The sequence below is a fragment of the Pongo pygmaeus genome, chromosome 1 (assembly GCF_028885625.2).
Source record: "Pongo pygmaeus isolate AG05252 chromosome 1, NHGRI_mPonPyg2-v2.0_pri, whole genome shotgun sequence".
Lineage (NCBI taxonomy): Eukaryota > Metazoa > Chordata > Mammalia > Primates > Hominidae > Pongo > Pongo pygmaeus.
In genome coordinates this window covers 71,363,410-71,385,513 of record NC_072373.2, presented here as the reverse complement: position 1 = coordinate 71,385,513, position 22,104 = coordinate 71,363,410, and the positions used below count along the sequence as shown (strand labels likewise).

At 47.6% G+C, this 22,104-nt stretch overlaps 1 protein-coding gene across 11 annotated transcripts; it reads left to right on the top strand.

The window, feature by feature from the left end:
* The first annotated feature begins 1,488 nt into the window (after window positions 1–1,488).
* TEX35 (testis expressed 35) lies at window positions 1,489–11,057 on the top strand. 11 transcript variants are annotated; one of them, XM_054460987.2, is made up of 9 exons: window positions 1,489–1,639; window positions 2,437–2,487; window positions 3,110–3,178; window positions 4,263–4,319; window positions 5,019–5,078; window positions 8,770–8,834; window positions 9,071–9,272; window positions 9,633–9,666; window positions 10,727–11,057. In XM_054460987.2, exons 1-9 carry the CDS (start codon window positions 1,601–1,603, stop codon window positions 10,849–10,851), a joined length of 702 nt encoding a protein of 233 aa, XP_054316962.1. In that variant the 5' UTR covers window positions 1,489–1,600; the 3' UTR covers window positions 10,852–11,057. The 11 variants fall into 11 exon arrangements, with proteins under 11 accessions (XP_054316962.1, XP_054316393.1, XP_054316232.1 ...); XM_054460418.2 differs by having other exon boundaries at window positions 9,633–9,676; window positions 10,736–11,057; XM_054460257.1 differs by lacking the exon at window positions 10,727–11,057 and adding an exon at window positions 10,084–10,253 and having other exon boundaries at window positions 9,633–9,676.
* Window positions 11,058–22,104: the final 11,047 nt, after the last annotated feature.

Genomic DNA, 22,104 nt, shown 5'->3' with positions numbered 1-22,104 from the left:
TATAATGCGGCTTTGCATTGAGACCCTGATTTCTCTTAGACCTTCTTTCCTAATAGATAGGCCAGTGGGCTCATGTGCTATGCTTGGCTAGAAGGCAGCTTATTTAACAACTGCTCAGCCAAGCAAGGGAAGTTCTGCTGCAGGTCCAGGAGGCCCCCAAGCCAAAATTAGCAGAAGGAGGTGGGGCGCATTTTCACGGGGCTGGTGGATGTTGAGATGGAGTCAGTTGTTTTCACAGTAATTCCTTTGGAGGAAGGGCATTCCTGCCACGAGGCCATCAGATCTGAGAGGGCTGAATTAAATGGTCCAAGGAAACTTAAAAGTTCCAGCCTCTCATTTATAAGTGGGGAAAGTGAGGCCTGGGAAGCTGGTGACCACCCCCAACTCCCTCTCATTCCCCTGATGCAGTGGCAGACACATTCTCCTGTGGCTACGGTGGAGTAAGACCCACAGCGGTCACCAGTGTCGGGGCTGGGAAATCACCCCAAGGAAATGCATCAGAAGTGCTGCAGGTGGCTCCAGAAGTTCCAGCGGCCTACAGGAAGGATAGTCCCAAGCAGGTGTGTGAAACAGGAGGGTGAATGTGATCGGTAGTGGCCTGTGTGGGGATGTCATTCATATGCAATTTGCATTAGTTCCTGTACTCCTGTGCTGTCTGTCCTCAGATGTCCATGCTGGCCTTTTCTGTGCAACTAGCAGTTGAAATGAGAGGGAAGAAGGAAGTGAATGCCCAGTGATAAGAGGAAAAGAGAAATCAATTTCACCAACCCAGATCCCCAATGATTTTTTATCCCATGGGGTGCCATGTTCCTCTGACTGTCTACTTTAGCACAAACTATGGCTACCCTCAGAATGGCCTTTTCTTTAGTATTCTTCTTTATTTTCCCCAAAAGCTTCTTATCTTTAGCTTCTTGTCCCAACCCTCTTCCAGGATGATAGAAGAACTAGGAAAAGAGAATTTTTAGGTGGGCAGGGGTCTGGGGGTGGTTGTGGGACAGGGGCGTGTGAGGTCAGAGGCATCAGAAGCCATCCTGCTGAGATTGGCTACCCCACCTCATACAGAGTAACCCAGGTTAAGTAAGACGGTGCATGCACGTTGAACCAGAGAGACTTCATGGCATCCTCCAACCCAAGGTGGCTTCCAGACCGAGGTGGGGTCCATTCACGTGAGGAGTGCACAGCAGAGGACATGGGCTGTGTGCTCAGAGGAGGAGCTGGCTGTCCCTGGAGGATGTCCCTCTGAGTCAGTAGGTGAGTCCTGCTGCAAAAGGAGCCACTGCTTCTGATGTGTGCCTTGCACTTCGGCCGTAGCAGGCCATGATCCTCCTCAGTGTGGACTTTCCTTCTGTTGCAAGAGGGAGGCCTGGTGGGACTCTGAAACCTGGCCTGAGCCCCTCATCTCAGTGGCCGAAGCCCCCCAGGCCTGAAGCTGTGGTGACACTCTGGACCACCATGTGGGTCCTGGCATTGTGACCTCAGCTGTTCCGTACACAAAGAGGTGGTCACCCTGCCCTCATCTTGACCTGTAAGTTGCCTAGGACAGTGGCCTGGTCCTGGGGGCTGTTGTGGGGAGTTGAAGAACACCCTGGCCTCCTCCATCATGTCGGCCAAGAGGGCAGAATTGAAGAAAACACATCTGGTAAAAGAGAAACATTGCTGGACAGTGTGGGTCCTCTCTGAGCTCCTACTGAATGGAGATGGCGGCGGGGCAGGGGATACAGAGAACGCTCCCATGAATCTCTGGTTTTTCTTTCTCTGTTCTGAGCATAAAGCAGCCTCTCAGTTTGGAAGGGGTGTGAGATTAATCCCTGGCCTTGGGGTGAGAAGGAAAGAGGCTTCTGCTGCCTCCCTCTGGGGATGAGGAGCACTGCAGAGGGAGCACTCCTCACTCCAAGACCACTCATGGTTCCATGGCCCATGCCAGGCCTGCCAGGCCCGCATCTAACCAGCAGGGCTAAGGCTCAGACTAACCTTATTAGATAAATATAATCATCACCTCGATTTTATAGATGAGGAAATGGGGGCTCAGAGAGGCTAAGCAACTCACCCAAAATGACAGAGCTAGTAGAGAGGTCAGCTGAGATTAGAGTGCAAATCTGCCTATGGCCAAAGCCCTTGCTCTGGAACAACACTTCCAGGGCTTGCTTCTAGTTATCCTAAAGTGCTTTCTCCACGCTGGCCCCTCCAGCAGGGAGAGGGCTGCCTGCCAAATAGGCAGACACACGCCCATAGGAAGAGGACAGCACGACAAGATGTGAGTTGTCAGGAATCGGATCTGGGTGCTGCGGGGTCTGTGAGCCTGAGCTCAAGCCAGTTGGACAGGCAGTGTTGCATGGTTGTCGGGGGTGGGGGGCAGGGTTCCCGTGCAAGGGCCAGATGTTCTCCTCCCCAATCCTGATGCCTGCCAGCCTGAATCCCAGCCTCCTCTTTTTGCAGAGCAAGAACTACAAGGCAGTTTGCCTGGAATTGAAGCCAGAGCTGACCAAAGTAAGAAGCTCTTTTGAGGCCATGCCAGCAGCCAGGCCTGAGATCCATGGTGAAGTGACATGGAGTCAGGGGTCATTTGCTGATCCTAGTGGCCAAGATTTGTCCCAGGTGCTAGGGGATGCACTGAGAGTTCTTGCTCTCATAGAACTTCACACTGTAACCAATAAGATACATAAACGAACAAGGACTCATTCAGCAGTGTTACCTGCTCTGCTGGGAATCAAGACAGGGAGACATGGCTGAGTGGCTGCCGTAGAGTGGTTGGTAGGGAAAGGCCTTCCTTTGAGCTGAGAGCTGAAGGACAAGACTCTGGCCTTGCAAAGGCAGAGTAAGAGCCGTCTAGGCAGAGGAGGCAGCATGCACTGAGGCCCAAGGTGGGAATGAGCCTGGCTGTTCAAGGGACAAAAGGAGCTGAGGCCCCGTGGGCCAGCAGGGGAGTGGAACGAGATGAGCTGAAAGAGAGAGGAGGATAGAGGAACCTTCTGCACAGGTGGGGCCACCAGGTTTCCTCTTGCCCTAGCCCTACGGGAGGAACAGAAACACAGGGGGATATCTTCTGCCTCTGCACTTCCGCCTCCCATCTGCAATTCCCAAAAGTCTGTGTTCCTGTTTCAATCCACAGACATTTGATTACAAAGCAGTTAAACAAGAAGGGCGGTTTACCAAAGCAGGAGTGACACAGGACCTAAAGGTGAGTGCGTGAACTCAGAGGCATGTCTATATTCCAAACCACTTGAGTGTAAGTTTTCCCCAAATCCTCAGTGCCTGTTTCCTAAATACAAGAATATCCTCTTACATAGACACAGTGCAATTATCAAAATCCAGAAGTTAACACACAGACAACACTCATCTATAGCCCTTGTTCTAATTTCACCAGTTGTCCCACGCATGTATTTCATAACAACAGAAAGGAGACGTTTTCTGGTCTAGGGTCTGATCCAGGATCACACATTGCCTCGAATTACCAGGTGTCTTTTCTATAATCTGGAACAGAACAGTTCTTTGTCTTTGGGGACACTGACTTTTATTTATTTTTATTTTATTTTTTGAGACAAGGTCTCCCTCTGTCGCCCAGGCTGGAGTGCAGTGGCATGATCTAGGCTCACTGCAACCTCCAACTCCCAGGTTCGAGCAATTCTCCTGCCTCAGCCTCCCGAGTATCTGGGACTATAGGCACGCACCACCACGCCCGGCTAATTTTTGTATTTTTAGTAGACACAGGCTTTCACCATATTGGTTTCGAACTCCTGACCTCAGCTGATCTGTCCGCCTTGGCCTCCCGAAGTGCTGGGATTACAGGTTTGAGCCACTGCACCTGGTCTGGGGACATTGTCATTTTTACAGATTACAGATCACTTATGTTGTGGGATAACCCTCAGTTTGGCTTTGACTGTTGGATTCCTCATGATGAGATTCAGGCTGTGCATTTTTTGGCAGAGACACATGATACCTGTAGGTCCCACTATCTTATAGTCTTTTTAAAACATTAATTAACTAATTAATTTTGAGGTGGGAGCGTCTCGTTATGTTGCCCAAACTGGTTTCAAACTCCTTGTTTCAAGCGATCCTCCCGCCTTGGCCTCCGGAAATGCTGGGATTACAGGTGTGAGCCAGTGCATCTGGTCTATCCTATTGTCTCAACAACATCCTTTCTTTCCTCCCTATTGGAAGCTTTTCTGACAGTGCCCCAGGATCTTTCCTTTCCTCCTGTTGTTGGTTTCCCCTCCATCCTAGATATTTCTTTCCTCCTTCTCTTCTCCATTTTATTTCCTCAGAATGAACTCAGGGAAGTGAGAGAAGAGCTCAAGGAGAAAATGGAGGAAATAAAACAGGTAACAAGATGAGGCCTTCCATATCATGGAGGAAAAGTGTAGCTTCAGGAAAAATGCAGTCCTTAACTTTGAATAGTGAAGGAAAGCAGGAATTGCATGGAAAAATGTAACTCAGTCCTAATACCCAGAGCGCTTCAGTATTAGGTTATTCACTTCTTACTTGTTTGATGCCTAAACCCAGTTTTTGAGTGACTGAGGACTCCCTAAAGTGTCTCTTTGATAAGGGTGGGTGATGTCACCTTAGTGATGAAGCTGAGTGAGAGGGGCTGATTTGGAATTTGAATTTAGGGGAAGTTAGGGACCAACCTCATCTTCCTTATTCGCTTCCCCTGAGCAAGTTGCAAAGCAGGAACCCTCTCATTTTTATGATACAACCAACCAACCACCTGTAGCATCCTTAGGAAAAAAGCGAATAATCAAGCAAGAAAGTGTAATTGAAGCTGTGGTCCAAGCTCTACATGCAGCCTTGAAGTAGCCAGATCTAAGCTGTGCCAAGGCTGGTGGTGGTGGTGACTTGATGGTGCTTGCACCCTAGTCCCTTCACAGACTCCTTGAGAAGAAAGTGGCTCTAACAGGCCATTATTAGTCCATGCCAGAGGAGCAGCTGCTGCTCTTTGCTTAAAATGCCTGAAAGACGCCACAACTAACCTCAATAACATGCTCTGTGCTTTGTCAAGCCATGCCTTTCTTCCTTGTTAGATAAAGGAACTAATGGACAAGGATTTTGATAAACTTCACGAATTTGTGGAAATTATGAAGGTAAGCATTACTTGAGTGCCTTCCATGGGCCAGTACCATACTGGAAACTGTGGAAGAGACACCAGCAGACCCTGCCCTCTAGGAGCTTATTATCTACTAGTAGTCCCATATTCCGTTGCAAGAAAGAATTGCAAGCCAAATAATTAATTCGTTGTTTGCTAGTTAGGGGCTTAGAGGCGTAAGAAATGAATGCGGGTTGGAGTCAACAGCGAAGTCCTTACAGAGAAAGTGAGTCTCAAGTAGAGTCTTGAAGGCTGCATCGGAAGCTTAATGCAAATCTCATCAAGAGCCCAGTAAGATTCTTTTTTAACTCAAAAAATTACTAGGATGATCTAGATTCTAGAGCAGTGATTGACAACATGTGATGTGTTTCAGAATTGCCTGGAACACTAACAAAACAGAGCCTGGGCTCATGTTCAGATGGTGCTGGGTCCTTGTAGTTTAGACAAGTTCCCAGGGGAAAGACTGAGAAGCATAAACTGGCAAAAGCAAATAGGTACCCATTTTTCAAGAGTTGTAAGGGGACACCAGCCTTACCAGATATTAAAATTCACAATAAAAACAAAGTTATTAAATCAGCCCAAGGATAACCAAACACATGAATGAAATGGGATAGATAACGCCTCAACAGCCTCTCTGCCTGGGATGTAATGAGAATCAGTTGTGAGAATTTTAAAACTCCATTTACTTAGACCCTTTCCCAGAGGAACTGAATAAAAATCTCCAGGGTGGGCCAGAGTTGCTTAAAACTCCGTTTTGATTCAGATGCTTGCCTGTGGATGAGAACCGGGTCCTAAACACTTTAGCAGCAGTTAGTAACCCTGGCTGCACATTAGAATCACCTGGAAAGCCTTTCCCCTACGCCCTCCCCATCCAGGCTATACCTCATAATGATTAAGTCAGAAGCTCTTAGAATGAGGTCCAGACGCCAGTGGTTTTTAGTTGCCCAGGTGATTCCAGTGTATACTCAAGGTTGAGAGTCACAGCTCTATAGAATTTACAATATGATAAAGGTGATTTTTTGATGTCAGTGAGAAGCAAAGGATTAGGTAGTAATATTAGAAACATTGCTTGACTATATGAAGAAAAAACTTAAGCCAGTTAACACTGTAAAGTTAAATAGTCTATGAAGTGATTTTAAATAATAAAAACCAATAAGAAATGTTAAGTAAATATGTAAATAGAAGTTCTAAATATAAATACAATGGAAGAAATTACAAAGCAAATATGGATAACTATGTAAGATTTTTTTAAAAGAATTATGACAGAAAAATCACTTACATTTACAGAATTAAAAAAACAGTTTGGGGGAACATTTTCCCACAAATATAAGCACAAAAAAAAGGTTTTTATCCATAACATATAAAGTTCACATAAATCAATAAGAACTAAGTAGGAAAATAGACAAGAGTGTGAACAGACAATCCACAGAAGAGAATATAACTAAAAAGCAATAAACATATTAACAAAGGCCTGACCTCATAATTAAATACATGCAAATGAACAATCAATTATTGTTACACTCAAGCAAAATTTTAATTTATGACAATTATAGTATAAGACATAAATGCCCTTATACTGTTAATTAGAGTGCAAATTTGTACAAAACTGGAACATTGTTAGACAATAGATATAAAAAATCAACCTTTTGATTTATCAATTTCACTTCTCAGAATTTAACCTATGACAATAATCAGAAACGCTATCATGGGTATACATAAAAAGATGTTCATGACAGGATTATTTGTAATAATAAAGATTTGGAAACAACTCAATTTTCAACAGTAGGGGAATGGCCAAATAAATTATGAAATGTTTATATAATAAAAGTTAGGAACTATTACAGACAATGTTTAGAAAGAATATTTATAATAAGAACTAAAAAAGCAAGATACAAGTAATATACATAGGCTGATCTCAGCTAGGTTAAAAAAAATAAGTAAATATATAGAAAAAAGACTGGGAAGAAATATACCAAAGGGGTTCACAGCAGTTATTTCTGGATGAGAATATTCATACTTTTATATCCCTCTGTATTGTCCAAATTTTCTACAAAGGGCATGCATTAATTATTTCTCTGTTAAAATCCAAACAAAGTAAGTGTTTTGTTGGTGGGGAGGCTGGGTATGGAAAGGCACAAAGGTGGCGATTTCAGGCAGGGGAACAGCTTGAGCAGGGCAGGAGGCAGGAGGAGCATGTTGTGTATGGTGGTCAGCACGGGGATCAGTCATGAAGTGGGACCACTGGGGGAAACTGTGAGGGAAAAAAAAAAAAATGAATGGGCACAAAGGCTGTAGGTAATGATGGCTTTTGAAAGACATGCAGATGAGCTAGGACTTGGTTCTGTGAGCAGCAAAAGGCCTCTGGAGATTCTTAATCAAAGAACATTCTGGGAGGAGCACTTCAAAAAGCTTAGCCCGGCAGGTGTTTGTTTGCAAGGCGGCCTGGGTGGGGCCCAGGGAGCAGGTGGAGATGTCTGGCAGCAGGAACACCACAGCTGGACCAGGTGTAGGGAAAGAAGGAAAAGATAAATCTGAAAGATGCACTGAAGGAAAAATAACAGTTCCTGGCGACTGATTCAATATGGAGACTGAAGTCTTGAGAGGCAAGCGTCCGTGATGACACCAGATTTTAATCTGGATGACTAAAAGAAAGTGGTGACAATGACAGTGACAGTGGGGAGATTGAGCTAGCTTGAGAAAATGAAATTAGTTTGGAACATGATGATTTTGAAGGGGTACATGTTGGTGAAACATGTAAGAATATGGGACATTTTGACTCTGATGTTTTGGACCTAGGGGACATTGACTTCAAGGATATTTTGAGTCTATAAATACAAATATTTTATTCAAATTTGTACTAACATTTAAAAATGCTTTTCAAGAAGGTATTTTGTGAAATCATCTCTATGCAGACAGTGTAATTTCTTGATCAATTTTCTATAGTACATCAATTAAACTGTTACCAAATCTTTCATTTTTAATGAAAATTATTTTATTGGAATAAATTGTTTTTATTTCTATTTTATGACAACCCAAACCTGTTTTTCTCTGTAACAAATACTGTCAGTTTTAGCTTCTACCATCTTAGAATTTTTCTCATGTCCACTATTTCCATTCAGTTTACCCAGGTCACATTTTATAGATCAAAACTTTGTCAAGATTTTATTATTCTTTCTGTTCTGAGTGAATAATACATGTGATGTATCCCTTTAGCTGCTGTCAGTTTTACTCGTTGTTGACTATCTTTGCCAGGAATTAGGTAAAAGATGAAGCAAACACAAATACGCAGGATCTGGGTGCATGGCAAGGGTCAAAACATTGCAGTCAAAGTGTCTTTGGGGCCACAAGATTGGTCTTCTTGGTTCCATCATTTTATAGGCATCAAACCAAGGCAAGCATTGGTTTTATCCGAAGTGTGAGATCAGGTAAAACAGTAGCTGGCCTCTGGCTCACCTAGAGACTTCGGAAAAGTCCCCTAATGTCTCTGCCTGTGCTTTCGTCTCATTGGGGAAGGGGGATGAGGAAGGGGAGAAGCTGTACATGTCACGGACACTCCAAAAGCCGCCTTACCCAAGTCTAGCAAGGATTCTTGAGGAAGTAAGATGCAGAATGGTTTGCAGAGAGGCAGGAGGAAGGGATTTCCAAAGTCCTTCAAAATGAAGATGCTAGTTCTGAATTCTCTCTTGAAGGAAATGCAGAAAGATATGGATGAGAAGATGGACATTTTAATAAATACACAGAAGAACAATAAGCTGTAAGTGTAACTTGCACTCGTCTCTCCTCATCCCTAAAGGGTCTCCTCCCTTCCCTTTGTTGGATCCCTTTGGGGTTCAGAGGACACCCAGACTCTTGGAGGGGTTGTCTTTTCTCCTGCTGCCCCTGTGACTTGGAGTCAAGGCCTTCCGCAGCCACCCGTGTACTGGGTATCTCCTTGTCATGCTGGAAAATGTCTCCCCAACTCTCTGCCCCTTCCTGGCCCTCCTCCCCCAGTCCCCTTAGAAGAGCACCAAAGGAGCAGCAGGAACTCAGGCTGATGGGAAAGACTCACAGAGAACCACAGCTCAGGCCCAAGAAAATGGATGGAGCCGGTGGAGTCAATGGAGCACCCTGTGCTCTTCACAAGAAGACGATGGCACCACAAAAAACAAAACAGGGCTCACTGGATCCCCTTCATCACTGTGGGACCTGCTGCGTAAGTGAAGCCCTGCCCGAGCCCAGCACTGGTGCCAGATCCCTGGCTCCTGCTCCCTGGTGACTTTCCCGAGCTTGTGCTGTATCATAGTGAAAGGACAGGTCCGCCCGCTGCTGACTTCCGGGTGCCGCCCGAGCCTGCGCCCTCCCTGACCTGCCTTGCCTTCTAGGCCTGTTAGGCCTGTGGAGCCAGCCTCCTTAGCTGTGACCATGCAGGACTTGACCATGGATGCGCCTACCCGCCAGCTCCACCCTCTTATTCTGTCCTTCCCTTTAGCAAGGGCAGATGAGGTGCCTAGCAGGCTGCCCTTCTTGGACCAGGGGAAATTGATCTTTCTTGTGCCGTTTCTGTCCTCTGCAGGAGAAATGTTTGTTGTGTGCTCTAAAGAACAACTGCAATCAGGGGTAGGTAGATCCATACAAGATGTGCCTTGTCTCAGTCGGGTGCCTTGTTGTCCCCAAGGCCATGTGCTCCCAGCCGCATTCACATCACACTCCTCCTGAGGTTGTGCAGGGAGTAGGGACTCTTAGCAGACGCTGCCACCCAGCATGCTCAGTCATAGAGGATGTGGCACCAGGAAGGAGGACTTGGGTCACCCAGCCTAGAGGCTGCTGCCCGGGGCTCCCACGGTGGGGAGGGTGCACCACCAGCGGCGGAACTGACCTTGCCTCAGGTCCTGCCCTTTCTCCCCATCCAGCGGGAAATATTCACACCAGGTCTGGGCACCCTTTTCACCCTTGGCTTCTGGAGCTGCCTTCTGATTTATCTGTACCTCAACCCCGGTGACATCGAACATGTGTTTCCAACCTAGCGCAGCTGCAGAACCTACCAGCAGTTCCGGTTCATCACCTCCCAGCTCCTTAAGATGCACAGTCAGGGCTTCTTGTCCTGTTAAATACCACCCCAACCCCAGGCCTCCATTGGAGATTAAAAACCTTCATTCAAAGCCAAAGGGGATGTCATGGTTTTGAGTACCAGTCCAAAACTTGAGTGTGTGGAGGTCAATTCTTTTTGGTTCTATATCAGTGTATTTCAGACTCCAACCCTTCCCCCTGCTTCCTGATGGATTGGTGGGAAATTCCATCTTAGTCATCTTAGGGTGCTCCCAACCACCACCTCCCTCCATTCCACCTGGGTCTGCAAAGTTCCCAGGTCAGAGCATGGGGAGGGCCCCTGATGATAGTGGACGTCAGTCTGTGTGGTCTCAGGAGAGACCCTGCTGCCTGGCCCACCCGCTCCCGCCACATAATCAGCTTCCACCTGTGCATGGGGCCAGGGTGTCTTGGGTGATGCAGGGAACCCCTCAGCCTCGAGTTCTGCCTGCACCGCACCCCTCTGAGGTCTTGTCACCAAGCAGGACTCAGGTCCCTGCTGCTCATAGGAACTGGGTGGCTTTCTTGGGTTCTGGGGATCTACCCTTCTCACCCCCTTGAAGGTTTCCTCTCCCTCCCTCCACCCCAAAGGGAACATTCCTTCAGAGGCCTCAGGCCTTTACAAAGGTGGAGAGGAGCCAGTGACCACCCAGCCTTCTGTGGGCCACGCTGTGCCTGCCCCGAAGTCCCAGACTGAGGGAAGGTGAAGCTTAACTGCCAGCTTGAAATGAGAGTAAAGAAGATACAGAGCAAACAGTGTTTCAGAAACTGTCCTGCCCTGGGTGTGATTCTTTGGCTTCAATTTGAAGGAGGAATGATGGGATTTCATATTTTATTTCACACCAGTTCCTCCTTGTTTCATCTCTTTGCTAAGCTGGCTGCTTCTACCATCTAATAAATAATTGGCCAAGTTTTTTTTTTTTTTGGAATTTTATTATTATGGTGAATTTTGTGGGTTCATAGTAGGTGTATATATTTATGGGGGACATGAGATGTTTTGACAAATGTATGGAAGGTGAAATAAGCATGCCATGGAGAATGGGGCATCCATCCCTTCAAGCATTTATCCTTTGAGTTACAAACAATCCAATTACGCTCTAAGTTATTTGAAAACATACAGTTATTGACTGTAGTCATCCTGTTGTGCTATCAAATAGTAGGTCTTATTTATTCTATTTTTTGTACCCCTTAACCATCCCTACCGGCCCCCAAGCCCCCGACTACCCTTCCCAGCTGTGGTAACTATCCTTCTACTCTATATCCATGAGTTTCATTGTTTTCATTTTTAGATCCCACAAATAAGTGAGAACATGTGATGTTTGTCTTTCTGTGCCCGGCTTATTTCACTAAACATAATGATTTCCACTTCCATCCACATTGTTGCCAATGACAGGAGTTCATTCTTTTTATGGCTGAATAGTATTCAATTATGTGCGTGTATGATATTTTCCTCATTCATCTGTTGATGACACTTAGGTTGCTTCCAAATCTTGGCTATTGTGAACAGTGATGCAACAAATGTGAGTGTGCAGATATCTCTTCAATATGCTGATTTTCTTTCTTGTAGGTATATACGCAGCAGTGGGACTGCTGGATCTATGGTAGCTCAATTTTTAGTTTTTTGAGGAACAACCTTCAAACTGTTCTCCATAGTGGCTGTACTAATTTACATTCCCATCAACAGTGTACAAAGATTCCCTTTTCTCTGGGTCAGTTCTTAATGGCTGCAAATTAATGAGCAATGTATTTGGTGCTTCAGATAAACATTTCAAAAACAAAACTCAAAACATATGTAGGCCTTGTTTGCAAGGAGCTTATAGCTTTAAAGGTGAGATGGCAAACATGCAGAATAACAATATGGACCGTGTAGAAATAAGTACAATAATCATAAGCATGTGATGAAAGCAGAAATGGATCAGAAACGGGGAAAAGAAGAAGGGTGGGCAGAACTCTGTATTAGTTCCCTATTGCTGCCGTCACAGATCACCACAAATTTAATGACTTAAGACGACAAGAAATGGGCCTAACATGGATCTTATTGGGTTCAAATCAAGGTGCCAGCACAACTGCATTCCTTCTGGAAGCTCTAGGGGAAAATCTGCTTCCTGGCGTTTCCCCGCTTCTGGAGGCCACCTGCCTTCCTTGGCTGATGGTCCCTCCCCATCTTCAAGGCCAGCAATGGCCATGGGATCTTTCTTGTGCCTCATCACTCTGACATCGACGCTTCTGCCTCTTGCTTCCACATTTAAGGACCCTTGTGATTACATTGAGCCCACCTGGATAATCCAGAATAATCTTTTTATTTTAAGGTTAGCCAGTTAGCAACTCTAATTCCCCTTTTCCATGTAACATAACATATTCACAGGCTCAGGGAGTTAGAACATGGACATTTTTGCAGGACATTATTCTACCCACCACAGGGGACTTCCCAGACCCTGTCCCTTGACTACCAAGCCTCCAAACACTTGGGAACACTGCACTATTCAGTTCTGTGCTGTGGTGGTTTTTAACTAGGCCCACAAATTCTTTGATACTCCTTTTATACTCTTTCCTTCAAGAGGAACCCAGTTCCTCTCCTCTTAAGTGTGGGCTAGGCAGAGTGACTTGTTTCTAATGAATGGAACATGGCAGAAGTGATGTGTATTACTTCTGAGGTTAAGTCGTAGAAGACATGGTGGCTTCCATCTTGCTCTCCTGGACACTCATTCTGGGTGAAGCCGGCTGCCATGTTGTAAGGACACCCAAGCAATCCTGTGGAGAGGGCCACATGGCAAGAAACTGAGGCCTCCTGCCAATAGCCATTTGAGTGAGCCATTTGACCAGGAAGTGAATCCTCCCACCCCAGTAGAGCCTTCAGATGATGGCAACCCTGGCTGACCTCTTGCCTGCAACTGCCTGAGAAGATCCTGAGCCAGAACCACTCAGTTAAGGTCTCCTGGACACCTGGCCTGCAGCAGCCATGAAATAATAAATGCTTGATGTTTTTAAGTTGCTAAGTCTTGAGGTGATTTGTTGTTACTCAGCAACAGATAAGAATGTGTCTATCTTCTGTTCATTGTTTTAAAGACTTGAAACATTGAGATTTATATGGTTATGCACACAAATGTACAACTTGATGAATTTTTACATACAGTTACATGACTGGAATTGTTCTAGAACACTTCCATCCCTTCTTCCCAGCTCACATCTGCCCCATATCCAGGTTACCACTATTCTAATCTCTACCATTTTGTGTTATTTTGCCTGTTCTTAAAGTTGACATAAATGGAATAATATGTATTACTCAGGAGGCTAAGGCAGGAGAATCGCTTAAACCCGGGAGGCAGAGGTTGTGGTGAGCCGAGATTGCACCATCGCACTCCAGCCTGTGGGACAGAGGAAGACTCCATCTCAAAAAAAAAAAAAAAAAAAAAGCATGAACTTGAACAGTGGCCTCAAATCACGGTCTCTGGCAGGTGACCCCAAGACTTGGACTCAAGCCCTGACCTATCACCCAAGCTTGGATCTACCTGTTGTTTCAGGGCCTCATCATCCTGTCAACTTCAACACAGCCAAAACCAAACTTCCCCATATCCCCAAACTCTTCTCTGCCTGACTTGCTGATGGAAGTCCTTGTCCTTGCTCAGTTCTCTGACAGCTAGAGCACAGGCTGATCTCCAGCCAAAGGTTGGACCTCATCCCCCCACAGGGCTTTCACCAGCCTGTCTGTTTGCCTGTCCACTTGGTGCCCTGGACTAGACATCCCTGGAGGAAACCTGGAGTGCTGTGGAGCTCAGAGCCCCCTGCCCTGAGCAGCTGGTCCCAGAGATCCTTTGGTTGTTTTGAGGATTTCTGAGAATACAGGTAAAGCACCTGTTACAAAGCTTCCTCTTTCCTCTTCGATGGCTTCCTCCATGACATATCTTTGATGGCCTCTTAGGGCCTTTTCTGAAGAGCCGAGGATGAAAAAAGAGGATGTGAGTTCCTTAAGGGCAGAGACTGTAGAATTCATCTATTATGCCCTGCCCCTGCCACTTGATGGCTGCGTGGCTGTGGAGAGCATGCCCTTTTTCTGCCCTTGGTACCACGTTAGTCATTAAAGCTTTACATCCTCTTCATCTCCCATAGCAGATGAGCAACTGGGTCCCATGGAGCCTTTAACCATATCAAATGTTTATTCCTGAATTCTCCCCTCTCCCATACACACTCTAATCCAAGCTCTTAGTGTCTGGATCCTGAGCTATGTCCAGTAGCTTCTGACCCAGTCCTCTTGACTCCAGGAGTTTCTTCTCACAGCCTGGAATCCATTGTCCACGCCGCTTACAGAGATTTCCTCCCGAACTACTACTTTACTCTGCACCTCACCCTCTTGCTCAAAAACCATCCCCAGGGCTGATTACTGGTGGGATAACAGACACACTCTTTAACCTGCTGTTCAATGCCTTGCATTTCCCATATTATTTTTCACCTTTTCTCCCCCTGTTCCTATCTGTAAACCCTACACTCTAGGGTCCCAAATGTGCCCTTCACATTCCCATGTCCTTGCCTTCGCTCCCCTTCTTCTCTGAGCTCCAGGAATCTCCCATCATCCCCGCTGCACTGCCCTCTGCTCTAACAGCTCCTCAGGGACCCAAGGAATAGGTCACTCGGCCGTGTAGAGGTGTTTCCCATCTTACTGTTCCAACCTGCATATGTCTTTCCTCTCCGTGGAGATTGTCAGTTTCTAGAGGCAGAGCTTATGCTGTCTTCATCTTCATCCTCAGCATGGAGGTCAGAACCCTGCACTTGGCAGGGGCTGAGGAAGAATTTTTTGGTTGAACTTTTGCTGCCTAGCCTGAGGGATTCACATGTTGGCCCTCCTGACCCACTCCTGCCCTCTTTGGGACTGTGGACATCCCTGAGGGTCCTGAAGTGCCAACAGGGGTCTCCTGTCACATGGAGCCCTCCAGGACTATGCAGGTTTGGGGGCGATCCCAAGAAAATTCTCCATATTATCCGGTGTCCATCCCAGATCATGTCTGGAAATATACATACGTCACCGTGTCTGTGCCAGGCTGGCGGACGGGATGAGCAAGGCTGCCTCCTAGTCTACGTAGGTGCCAGTTTTAAGAACAGAAGCAAAGTCATCAGGGAAACCGAGCTGCCACGATCTGCTGAGGCACTAACTTCTTTATGGAAATGATGCTGCAGCTCTAATTCAGTGCCAAGGACTGGTGGCAGTGGTCTCTGCCATCCCCATCCCTTGATCTTTCCCAAGCCCCCTCATGCCCCAGTCCCATGTCACCCAACTCACAGGCGACAGGACAGCTGTGTGTGTTTCAGGGACAGGCTTGCGTGGCTGTCAAAAAGCTGTTTCCTGTGTCCCTGGGGAAAGACCTGCAGGGAGCCACCGCCAGACGTTCCTGCTGACACTGCGCACAGGCCAGCTTTACTGGCAAGCTTGTGCTTTATTCGTAGGTCTCAATGTCACCTCCTCTGGGACAGAATGATACTTAACTTTGTCTCTTTTCCTAAAAATACTATTCCTGTCCTGTGTACAGAGCCATGGCGGGCATCTCCCTGACCCAGGCCCCTACTTCTGTGCCATGGGACCCTGCCCTCCTGGACATAATCAGGAGCCGGTTGACTGGACCGGGGTGGATGCCAAACCCAGCTCACCCAGTTGGATTCCTTTCCCTGGGGATTTGGAACTGGAATTTGGTGAGAGCTCAGTTGGCCCCAGAATTGAAGATGTGTAACTGGGAGCTGGGTTGCCATCTGCCACCATTAGCTGAAGATGCAGAAAAAGCTGATCTGTTGGAAAAGAAAACCAGTTCACAGAAAGAGAAGAATGAAGTGGAGGAGTGGAGAGAAAGGCCCTGCAATCCAGAGAGGGGTCTGCAAGAGCCACTCACCGGGTCCCAGGCCCTCTTGGTCCAGTTGTAGCTCCCACCTTAGCTCTGAGGGACCCCCTGGCCTCTTGGACTGTATCACCCATTCCTGTTTAGGCAGAGTGGGCTTCTGTTATCACCAAACAAGCCTTAACTAAGGCCACACAGAAGAAATCTTGAAGATGGTCAGATCAATCTCTTCCATTTACAGGCGAGGGGTTTGAGGCCCAGAGGCGTGTGGCGAGGCACCCTCTTGCTGTGGCCAGGCCAGGACTACAGCCCAGGTTTTCTGGCTCCCCGGCCCAGCACTTTGCTCCCTTTGCCCTGTGGCCCTCTGGGGCCAGCAACTCTTTCAGAGATAGCAGGTGAGATAGGAGGAGCTCAGAGGTCACAGCCAGCCAGATCCAGATACAAATTGGTGGATGCTGCAGACACATTACTTAGCCTCTCTGAGACTCAGCATATTCCTCCAGAATGTGGGGGTGATAACATCTAGTTAATATGAGTGTTGTGAGAATTAAATGAGTATATATGGAGGAATTAGATTTTTTAAAAACTGTTGTGTTGACAGTAACCATGAGGTCAGAGTTGCCTTTCCTGGATCAAAGGCCTTCCATTCACAGACCCAGTTTCCTGACACATTGACTAACACTTATCATGTCCAGGCCTGCAATGAAATGAATTTGATCTACCTTAAAAAATAAACAAATGGCCTACAGTTGTTTTGAGAGGAGGTAGGAAATCAAACAATAGGAAAACATGAGTGGGTGGGGATCAGGACTGGCTATTCTAGAGGACAGGGGTGGGTCCCTTGTAACACAGCATCTCACTCCTGTCAACCTGGTAGCCAATGACAACAGAGTGAGGTGCAGTTGGCTCACCCCAGCCCTCCCACAGGTAACAGGTGTGGCAGCCCCAGGCCTCGATGCATGCGGTCATCAGAGAAACATGAGGGTGAGTCATCTGGGAGCAATTAAGAGGGGAGGCCCAGGAGGAGGCCAGACTGTGTCATCCATCCCATCACTGCCACAGCCCTGGCCCAGTGCCCACTCATAACATTCCTTCTCCCGGGTCACAGGCCACAGGCCAGCCCAGAAGGTGGCTGAGGATGGGCTCAGGCATCCAACACTTCTGACTGGAGCCCAGATCCATCTCTCTTAAACTCAGCAGCTCTGAGGATCCCCTAATTCCATGGCAATGGGCTGCCTACCCACCTTCCCAAGGGGTGCTACCCTGACTTGCCACAGTCTAGTCTCAGCAAACTGAAGTTGTCCTTTAAAAACATAAATTAGAACATGTCACTCTTCAGCTCAGAACTTTCCAGTGTTTTCCCACTTCTCTCAGAGCAAAATGCAAAGTCAATGGTTCACAAAGCCCTACAGGATCCGCCCTGCTGCCTTCCCCATCCCTAACCCTGTACAGTATTTCACTCGCACTTTCTAGCCATGCTGGTTTCTTTGTTTTTCTTCAAACACAACACATACCCTCTTGCCTCAGGGCCTCTGCACTTACAAACACTACCCCCTCTCACCACCCTGCCACCACCATCATTAGAATTCTCAGCCTTCCAGTCGGCCACCTCCCTCGCCTCAAAGTTACCTTCTCAGTGGCCCCCAGTCGCGCATTCCTTATCTTTCTTACTCTCTGCTTTATTTTTCTCTCCAGCACACTTGTCACCAACTCACATACCATACAGTTTACTTATTTGTTTATTGTCTGTCTTTTTCTACAAGAATCTAAGCTTTTTGAGTGTGGAGATTTTGTTTCTGTTGCTGCCATATCCCAGGGCCCAGAACAGTGCCAAGCACTAGCAGGGGATCGATAAGCACCTGTCAAAAGGCCGTGTGGACATCGAGAGACTTACCATCTACTGGGCACTGAGGGTTCTGGCCTAAGAGCTTTCTAATATTATTTATTTCATTTTTTTTTCTTTCGAGACAGAGTCTTGCTCTGTCCCCCAGGCTGGAGTACAGTGGCGTGATCTCGGCTCACTGCAACCTCCGCCTCCCGGGTTCAAGCAATTCTCCTGCCTCAGCCTCCCGAGTAGCTGGGATTACAGGCGCCCACCACCACACCTGGCTGATTTTTGCGTTTTTAGTAGACAAAGGGTTTCACCATGTTGGCCAGGTTGGTCTTGAACTCCTGACCTTGTGATCTGCCTGCCTCAGCCTCCCAAAGTGCTGGGATTACAGGCATGAGCCACCACGCCTGGCTATTTATTTCATTTTATACTTATGACAACCCTGTGAAGTCCCTCTGTCATTCTATGAAGCCATTGAAATTGTCATACTTGCCATTTTATACAGGATGAAATAAACTCAGAGAGAAGGTAATGAACGTAATCTGTCCGAGGTCACAGGATAAGTGGCAGAGCTGAAATTCGAATCCTAGCATTCTGACTTCAGAACCTGTTTCCTGGACACTCTGGCTTCTCTCGATGTGGTCCCCGGCCCGGCAGCATCAGCACTGTCTGGGAGCTTGTGGGAGATGCAGCATCTCAGGCTCTACCCCAGACCTACTGAATCAGAATCTGCATTTTCACAATACTTCCTGGGTGAGCCCTTCCAGGACACACTGAAGTCACCACTATAAGCAATGGGATCTGCTGTATGGAAAACAGAGGGTCTCACTCTGAACAAGGGGCTGCCCACAGCCTGGGGGTCATTCCCCTGCCATTACCGCCCCCACTGCCCTACCCAGGAGTGCTCCCCTATCTGCTGTTGCAATCCTGAAAGAAGGCTGAAAAGGGCCTGGTGCAGGTAGTGAGGCTTTAGGCTTCCTCTTCAGCTGCCCACGGGCCTCTGTCGGAGGGCCAGATTTCATGTTGATCAGGGAAGGCTCAGCCCCTGCCTCTGTGTGAGAACCAGGCCTGTCATGGACAGGGCTGTTGGAGAAAACGCTCCCCGTTCACTTAGGGAGCAGCAGGCTGCACCTCTCAAAAGCAGGCAGAGAGCCAATTTGACATCAGAGGTACAGCGCTGAGCCCGGGCAAGAAGCCATTTCCACTTGACACTTCTCAGGCACTTGGACCAGGAAGGCTGTTAAAACAAAACCAAAACCTACTCTCATTTAGGTTATTAATGCCTGGGAGCCCACCCTGACACTCATTTTATTACCAGGAGCCACCTTTGGTCTTGACATTCACTAAGGAGTGGGCCTGGAATAAAACCAGAAATCTCCATTCCCAGCCTGCCCCAAGCCCTCCAATTCCAAGGGCGCTGTATGTATAAGCTCGGGCAGGCAAAAGTCTACTGTGAGAACATGCCAGCAGAGGGCGCTGTGGCCCCATCAGTCCCTGCCCACTGAACTCTCCAGAAGGAAAAGCAGCAAGGATGCAAACAAGAAAATCAGACCAGACTGGGAGTCTAGACCCTGCGTCCCACGCGGTCCCACCATGGCTTCCTCTTTGGAATTTTCAGGGGGACCCAGGAAGACTGACACCGCTGATCTGTGCCTACAGGAAAGCCAGTGGCCCCTCACAGAGGGATCAGTTCCAAAAGGACACCCCAAATCCGTATTTGGAACTCACAATAAAGGGACTTCCATTCATTCCTTTATTTACTTAACTAGCATTTGTTGAGTACCTGCAATGGGCCAGGTACAGGGCTGGACGAGGTGTTTTTCCATAAAATGATGCTGTGACAATGGTTAGATTCCAAGGCTAGCTGCCCCACCCCGCCAAAAAAAAAAACACCGTTTTGTATCTTTAGAGAAAATGGAATGAGACTGTTTTCTGTTTTAGGGTCAGAGAAAAGGAATAGGGGAAGGACAGTGTGGAGAAGAGGAGAGAGAAAGGAAGGGAGACAAGTAGGAGCGAGAGGACTGGAGAGAAAAAGAAGCTGGGTTTCAATCCCATCATAGTATATATATTTATTATTATTTTATTATTTTTCCTCCTGAGTAAAAAAAATAGTACCGAGTAGTTGGGACTACAGGTGCATGCCAACATACCTGGCTAATTTTTAATTCTTTTTGTAGAAACAGTTGTCCAGGTTTCTATGTTGTCCAGGTTGGTCTCAAACTCCTGGCCTCAAGTGATCCTCCTGCCTCAAGCCTCAGCCAAAGCTCAGGATTACAGGCGAAGCCACTGCACCCGGCCCTGGTGTACACAAAATACTGAACCATAAAAGGTTTGGTTTTGGCGTCATCCTGTTTCCCTTTCTAGACCCGGACCTGAGACTTATCTCCGCAGAGCACAGCATTGTGTGAGGTGCCCCAAAGCCGCCAAGTGTCTGCAGCTGCTGCTCTTCCCAGCTCAGTGTTGGTAGGAGCTCAATCTGTTAAAAGAAAGCACCCTGATATGTGACAGACCAGCCCTCCCAGGGACGTTTGCACTTTTTTTTTTTTTTTAAGTGAAACAGGGTCTTGCTCTGTTGCCCTGGCTAGAATGCAGTGACACAATCATGGCTCACTGCTGCCTCAACCTCCTGGGTTCAAGTGATCCTACTCCCTCAGCCTCCTGAGTAGCTGGGGCTACAAGCACATGCCCAGCTAATTTTAAAATATTTTTTATTGTAGAGGCGGAGATCTCACTATGTTGCCCTGGCCGGTCTCCAACCCCTTGTGAGCTCAAGTGATCCTCCCACCTCGGCCTTCCAAAGTGCTGTGATTATAGGTGTGAGCGCTTACACCCAGCCTGTTTGCATCTTTTAATGAGTACCCAAATTAACCTCTAATTGGTAAGTTCCCAGGCAGTGGGCTGGAGGGGAGTGACAATCTCAGACTGTGCTGAGGATGGAATTTGGAAGCAAGGCCTGAGTACCAGCAGAGGCGGGTAGGGGGCGGCGCTCTCACAATCTCTTAAAGGAGCTGGCAGGAGCAACTTCTGAGAGTTAGGGGCTGGGATGGAAAGATCATTGGCAAGTAGGGGGTTTGCAGATCAGGGGTAAATATCTCTAGCAGTTTTGAGTGACTTCGGTGTCATTCTGCATGTGTGCTTGGGTAAGGCCAGAGAGAGAAGGTCAGTTCAGGGAAAAGGCTGGAAGCCAGAGAACTGCTGAGCTGGGAGAAAGGCCTCAAGGTAATGGGGCCGCAGCAGGCCCGACTCTCCAGGGGCCACCACCTGAGAGCCCTCCCCCTGTGCAGCATGGTTCTCCAGCTGGTTCTCCAGCATTTTGCCCCGCAGAACAGATGGCCGTGCTGCCAAATTGCCCACACAGCAGTTCCCTGTGGTCAGGAGACTTGCTCAGAAAGTCCTGCCTCAGCGGCTGTGGGCTGGGCTCTGGGGGCCTGGGTCTTTCCTAAAGAGCTTGCTGTAGAAGGCGAGCAGAGCCTAACAGGCCCGGGGAGGACAGTTGTGCCAGGGCCATGCAAGGACAGATTCCCTTCCCACTGCAAGCCAGGTTTTCCCATGGCACTGCATGCTAAAATCCTCCATTAGGATGAAACTTAGTCATCGTGCACGTGGTTCCCCTCCTCTGCCTCCCAGGGGATCCCAATTAAGAAGCCCACCTGCTTGCTGTTCCTTTGAAAAGTTCTGCTGGCTGTGCAGGAAGCGGGGCAGGAGAGGAGGAGACCTGCCTGCTCACCAGGCCTTGGTGGGACCATAGGAGAATCTGGGTCCCTGTCCTGCAGAATGTAAAGCTGGGGTTGCCCTGCCTCGGCCACTGTGCCTTTGCTAACGCTGCGTTCTCCAGTGGAAGCGTTCCTCGGATCACCTCTCAAGTCCTGGCCATCGAAATTAATCCAGAGTGACAGAAGTCAAAATAGGGTTACCTTAAGAGGGCAAGGATGACAGGGAGGATTCTAGAGTCCTGATGCCCTATTCCTGATCTCGTGATGGGGATATGGGTGTGTACTATGTGTAAAAATTCATCAGACTGAATATGTCAAATAGTGATGCTGCTTTGGAAAACAGTTTGGCAGTTCCTCAAAAATGGAACATGGAGGCTGGGTGTGGTGGCTCACGCCTGTAATCCTAGAACTTTGGGAGGCCAAGGTGGGTGGATCACCTGAGGTCAGGAGTTCAAGACCACCCTGGCCAACAGGGTGAAAACCCGTCTCTACTAAAAATACAAAAATTAGCCAGGCATGGTGGTGAGCGCCTGTAATCCCAGTTACTTGGGAGGCTGAGGCAGGAGAATCACTGGAACCTGGGAGGTGGAGGCTGCA

Excerpts from the sequence above, each read along its gene's own strand:
- TEX35 (XM_054460257.1), top strand. The coding sequence starts at position 1,601 with ATGTCGGCCAAGAGGGCAGAATTGAAGAAAACACATCTG. Across the intron at positions 2,488-3,109 it reads TGAAGCCAGAGCTGACCAAA|ACATTTGATTACAAAGCAGT; the intron begins GTAAGAAGCTCT and ends TTCAATCCACAG. Across the intron at positions 8,835-9,070 it reads ACACAGAAGAACAATAAGCT|TCCCCTTAGAAGAGCACCAA; the intron begins GTAAGTGTAACT and ends CTCCTCCCCCAG.